This window comes from Oncorhynchus tshawytscha, linkage group LG26 (assembly GCF_018296145.1).
Source record: "Oncorhynchus tshawytscha isolate Ot180627B linkage group LG26, Otsh_v2.0, whole genome shotgun sequence".
In the NCBI taxonomy this organism is placed as follows: domain Eukaryota; kingdom Metazoa; phylum Chordata; class Actinopteri; order Salmoniformes; family Salmonidae; genus Oncorhynchus; species Oncorhynchus tshawytscha.
This window is the reverse complement of record NC_056454.1, coordinates 30,245,637-30,251,636: the sequence shown is the minus strand read 5'-3', so window position 1 is coordinate 30,251,636 and position 6,000 is coordinate 30,245,637. Positions and strand designations below refer to the sequence as shown.

General features: G+C 46.0%; 1 protein-coding gene across 1 annotated transcript in view; it reads right to left on the bottom strand.

The window, feature by feature from the left end:
- Window positions 1–2,018: 2,018 nt before the first annotated feature.
- Window positions 2,019–6,000, bottom strand: part of enox1 (ecto-NOX disulfide-thiol exchanger 1) — an 84,785-nt gene continuing 80,803 nt past the window's right edge. The window contains exons 14-15 of the mRNA XM_024389539.2: window positions 3,232–3,317; window positions 2,019–3,077 (exon numbers count right to left, since the gene is read on the bottom strand). Coding sequence (XP_024245307.2) covers window positions 2,946–3,077; window positions 3,232–3,317 — 218 coding nt within the window. The 3' untranslated portion in view covers window positions 2,019–2,945. The remainder of the gene's footprint in view (window positions 3,078–3,231; window positions 3,318–6,000) is intronic.

Sequence of the window (6,000 nt, the reverse complement as noted above, 5' to 3'; positions counted from 1 at the left end):
CAGGTATATTACAGGCCTATGACCCTTCATACTGCTTTCTCCATGGTGACAGCAATCCTCTATCCATGAGAGAGCAGAACGGGGTTAGTGCAGAGCAGACAGGGCCAGATTCTCCCATATACTCCCCTGCTTACCCTGCTGTTGCATCAGTCAAAGCAATACAGTGTGTATTGTATGTAAGTGTGTGTGTGTGGTGCTTTACAACATGCTCTCAGTACAGATTTACCAACATAGGCTGCCTTGATTCCGACCCGAGTTAAGCGTACGTAAATGGAACGGTATTCCCTACTTATGAACTTTTCTCCTTATGCGTATTCGGACCTTGAATAGCTTGGTATTCACACACTATTCGTTCGGGTGGAGATCAAAGACATTACGGTGTGGCGGAGGTGTGTCTCCATAGATATAAGCCTTATTCTGACCTTGACTTAATTCCCTCATTATTCCACAACCTTAACGAGCTAGGAAACCATGAAAAGGTCAGGCGAACCTGCTGGGTCCAAGTGGAAAAAGCATCTACTACAGCATTCTCCATGCACTGTATTTATGAATGGATAATATCTATTGATAAGAGCTAGGTAAATGAGTCATTCATTTGGAGAAGGGGATTGTAAATACACAAAGCAATTGTTTTAGAGAATTGTCCCTTATGTTCCCTGGAGATTAATGTGAAACCAGCCATATGGAAGCAACATGAAAATCACATCAACATGACATGTATTGTGGCCCCTTTTCCACAGTGAAATATGCTATAAATAGCTGTGCCGTTATTCAGAATTTTCATTGTGGGCCCTCAGAATTTGATATATGTACTTTAGAATGTTTTAATTGTATCATATGCCTAAGCTTTTATTCGTTTTATTGTACAATGTGTGTCATGTTAAAAATTTGCCAATATTGGGTGCCACCGTCAGTAATATCCTCATACATTTATAACTATCATTTTACGGTTCGTTTTCATCAATTTGTAGCTCACATTTTGCGTCATTCCATTCTCTTTACCTTACTTTCCTCTGTCACCTCCATGTAAGTTGTTTGTGAGGGTCACTGGCATTAATGGATCATATTAGACTAACGTTGTGGAATACCAGCTAGTGAGAAGTGCGTAGGAAAAATGTGCGTAAGAAAGGTGTTATTTCGGAATCGGGCCTATATAGCATACCAGCACATGATCAGAAGCTATAGGAGAGGAGAAAGTACCGGGAGAGGAGGAGAGGAGTTCTGCTCCTCCTCCTCTCTCTCTCTCTCTCTCTCTCTCTCTCTCTCTCTCTTCTCATCCAGAATTAATACATTCAACCTCCATCATCAGGGAGATGCAGCACATCATCCAACATGGAATATCAGCTCACTATCTGGATCACAAACATTAAACCAAAACATACAGTATTTCAGATTTATGCAAAAGCATGTATCTTTTGCCATTACCAGCCTTGTCTTGCCATTACCAGCATTGTCTTGCCATTACCAGCCTTGTCTTGCCATTAACAGCCTTGTCTTGCCATTACCAGCCTTGTCTTGCCATTAACAGCCTTGTCTTGCCATTACCAGCCTTGTCTTGCCATTACCAGCCTTGTCTTGCCATTACCAGCCTTGTCTTGCCTTGTCTTGCCATAACAGCCTTGTCTTGCCATTACCAGCCTTGTCTTGCCATTAACAGCCTTGTCTTGCCATTACCAGCCTTGTCTTTACCAGCCATTACCAGCCTTGTCTTGCCATTAACAGCCTTGTCTTGCCATTACCAGCCTTGTCTTGCCATTAACAGCCTTGTCTTGCCATTACCAGCCTTGTCTTGCCATTACCAGCCTTGTCTTGCCATTACCAGCCTTGTCTTGCCATTACCAGCCTTGTCTTGCCATTACCAGCCTTGTCTTGCCATTAACAGCCTTGTCTTGCCATTACCAGCCTTGTCTTGCCATTAACAGCCTTGTCTTGCCATTACCAGCCTTGTCTTGCCATTAACAGCCTGTGAATTGAGTTGCTTGTCATGGCGATAAAGCTTCTTGAATTGAAAATGTTTTTAGATTGAACAGAAGATGTTTGGATAAAAACCTTTTATTACATTAGAAAACATAATAATTTAAATGAGTAGATACCAATTAAACAGTGGCAGAACGCACAGCACACACTGGACACAGAAGGCCAGAGCAAAGAGAGACATCCAGAGGTGGAGACCTACAGTACAGTCCCAACCCAACCCAGCAGTATCAGTACCAGTCATCAGTAGGCTACTAAAGTCAGTTCTGGGTCACAGACAGACAGACAGAGAGAGAGAGGCTGGCTAATAGTTTTACAGCAAAAAGCCCCACAACACACTGGACGTGAGGGGTAACAAGGGTTACAGTTATAAATCAGTAACCCAATTCTCAAATTTTCCCCATTCCCATCCATATTTCGATTGCAGCCATCCGATATTCCTGGATCCCTCCCAGCCTAGTGGGAGTCAGCTGTTGACAAATTAGTTACACAACTGCTCCAGGGAGAGAGAGAGAACAGAGAAAGAGAGGGAACAGAGAAATAGGCATCACACACAACTCCAGTCAATGAGAGGTTCTGTTGGCTGGGGTCTGGTCACTAGGTTACCATAGAGAATGTCTGCTCTGTGACCTCCTTGGCTGATATCCGTGGATCTAGTTATACAGCATCGAGTGGAGATCCGTGTGGATCCCTCTACCTCCGTGTCAGCAAATCCTTCTCAAAGATATAACCTCGGAAAGATCCATCAGTGTCTGTTTTGTGTATGAGAATCATCACCATGTACTGTGGATGTCTATGGATACACAACATACACACACCGTTCAAACACAGTCTGTGGATTTGACACGCCTTCTATTCATGTGTCCACCAGGCTTTGTGGCTGGTCAGGAAGTGTGTATGTTCCTGTACCACACGTGGTCTGTCAGGCCATGTGTGTGTCTTGGGTCATGTGATGTGTTTGTGTCCCTGTGTCACATGGAGGCGAGGCTCTGGAAGCCACAGAACTTCCAGCGTTTCTCCAGCGTGGCTCCCACTCCACTCAGCTCCTGTCTGAAGACACTGGGCAGACGACCCATCAGAGACTCCAACTCACCCGCTGACACCTGGACGGGAGAGGGACGGAGACAGGTGACATCACCTAACGGGTCTTTCCTATTTGTGTAACAATTAGATAAGATTTCATATGCTCATTTCAGTTTCCCCCCCAGCTTTTTCCCTTTCTCTATTTTAGTGACTATTTCATGTCAATAAACTGACCGTAGTGTCCAGTCTCTGAATGTAGGACCACAGATAGTCGATGTTGGCTCCAAACGGATGGACATGGAGGAAGGTAGATATGATGCCTGCAGAGAAACAGAGAGCGATTGAGAGATAGAGAAAGAAACAGAGACACAGTGATAGATTGAGAGATAGAGAAAAACAGAGACATTGAGGGAGATGAGAGATGGAGAGAGATAGAGAAGAGAGAGAAACAGAGATATTGAGAGAGATGAGAGATAGAGAAGAGAGAGAAGCAGAGACATTGAGAGAGATAGAGAAGAGAGAGAAGCAGAGACATTGAGAGAGATGAAAGATAGAGAAGAGAGAGAGACAGGAAGAGGGAAGAGAAAGAACATGCTGTTAAACTTCAGAGCTGCAATCTGCATTTTGCCGACGTGCCATGCGATAAAAGCATCCCGTGCCGCCATAAAAAACGCTGGTCCGAGTAGAAACAGCACTTGAGTTGATTACTTGTGAGAGGTCCTGCAGAGGTAACACAGCGACTCAGGGGGAGAGAATATAGTGCGGTCCCCTGGGAAGCCTGAGCCAATATTTATTCCCCTGATTTATATGACAGAACATTGCCCATTACAGACAGGACTAATTTACTCCCCTCGGCCACCACCACTCAGACGGAACCACCACACTGCATGGGGGAGAGGGGGGGTGTGTGTTTGTGTGGGGGGTCTTAGTGTGTGCATGTGTGTGTGCGTCACGTCTATACGTCTTGTGGACGTGTTGTTGTGTATGTCCACGCATGCGGATGCGTATCTATATGTGTTTGTGTGTGTGTAAAGGTGTGTATCCCTTACAGAAAAATGAAAAGCCCAGAAGCAGTGTTGGCTGCAGTCAAAGGAGGCTGGTGAGAGGAGCTATTGGAGGACAGGCTCATTGTAATGGCTGGAATATAATAAATGGAACGGTATCAAAGACATCAAGCATATGGTAGTCACATGATTGACTCCGTTCCATGTATTATATTCCAGCCATTACAATGAGCCTGTCCTCCTATATCTCCTACCACCAGCCCCCACTTGCTGCGGCAGGCTGGGAAGCAGACAGGGTGGCTGGCTGGCAGGGAGATAGAGAGCTCTGCCTCTCCTCTCCTTCATGTTGGCTTTCTGTGGGCCGTGTTAAAAGAGATAAATGTGCTTCTGCCTACTCCTCTTTGCTCTCCTCTGCTCCCCTCTTCTCTCCCCTTCTCTGCTCTGCTCCAACCGGCTCCTGGCTCTGTTTTACACCAAGCTGTTTTTACCTCCCTGCAGCACCAAAAGGAGCTCTGCTTTCCAGCTGCTAATCTGAGAATTGGCACAGAACTATTTTGTGCTTGTGCCTACAGGAGATTCAGACAGTGAACAGAAACAAAAGGAAAGCAGGCAAATAAAATGACTCCAGTCAGAATCAGAATAGAAGCTGCTTCCTTTTTGTGATGAAACTACATTTCTGGGAGCTGAAATGGAGGGGAGGTAGAGGGGGAGGAGAAAGGGGGAGGAAAGAGGGAGAGGTAGAGGGGGAGGATAGAGGGAGACGGAGAGAAGGGCCACGGGAGAATTAGGCAATTTGTGTTCTACAGTCAGTCTCTCCTCTCGCCTGAAACCGGTTTGTCTTTTCTTCTGTTCTGGCTGACGGCATCCTCGTCTATCTCAGTGTCCCCGGCGCCCTGCGATGGAGTGTGTTTCTGTGTGTGAACACAACCATAGCACTGCCGCGTGCAGCTGGGAGAGATCATGTGTGTGTTTGTGTGTGCGCCTGCATACGTGCGTTTTGCATGTGCCTTTCAGCATGTGCCTACGTTCAGAGCCCCCTTCCTTGGGCTTCATCCATTAGGCAAAACTATTATATTTTACAAAATCCGGCTACAAGACCAAAAGTATGCGGTTTCATTCCTAAATCATGTTCCAATTCATCCCAAATGTTGGAACATTGTGACTGGCTCTATGTTGGGCAATTAGGCCTGGCTCGCAGGCCAGTGACAGGCCAGTTTCTTCCACACCGATCTCGACAAACCATTTCTGTATGGACCTCACTTTGTGCACGGGGCTTTGTCATGCTGAAACAGACTGCCACAAAGTTGGAAGCACAGAATCATCAAGAATGTCATTGTATGCTATAGCGTTAAGATTTCCATTCACTGGAACTAAGGGTCCTAGCCCAAACCATGAGAAACAGCCCCAGACCATTATTTCTCATCCACCAAACTTTACAGTTGGCACTATATATTTGGGCAGGTAGCATTCTCCTTGCATCCGCCAAATCCAGATTCATCCGTCGGAGTGCTAGATGGTGAAGGGTCCAATGGCGGCGAGCCTCACATCATTCTGGCCGACGCTTGGTAAATTTGGGCTTGTGTGTGGATGCTCGGCTATGGAAACCTATTTCATGAAGCTCCTGACGAACAGTTCTTGTGCTGATTTTGCTTCCAGAGGCAGTTTGAAACTCGGTAGTGAGTGTTGCAACTGAGGACAGATTACTTTTACGTGCTATGCCCTTCAGCGTTTCCGTTCTGTGAGCTTGTGTGGCCTACCACTTCGCGGCTGAGCCGTTGTTGCTCCTAGATGTTTCTACTTCACAATACCATTACTTATAGCTGGCCGGGGCAGCTCTAGGAGGGCAGAAACTTGACGAACTGACTTGTTGGAAAGGTGGCATCCTATGACGGTGTCACATTGAAAGTCACTGACCTCCTCAGTAATGCCATTCTACTGCCAATGTTTGTCTATGGAGATTGACTTTGTGCTCAAATCCACTAATTTGAAGGGTTGTCCA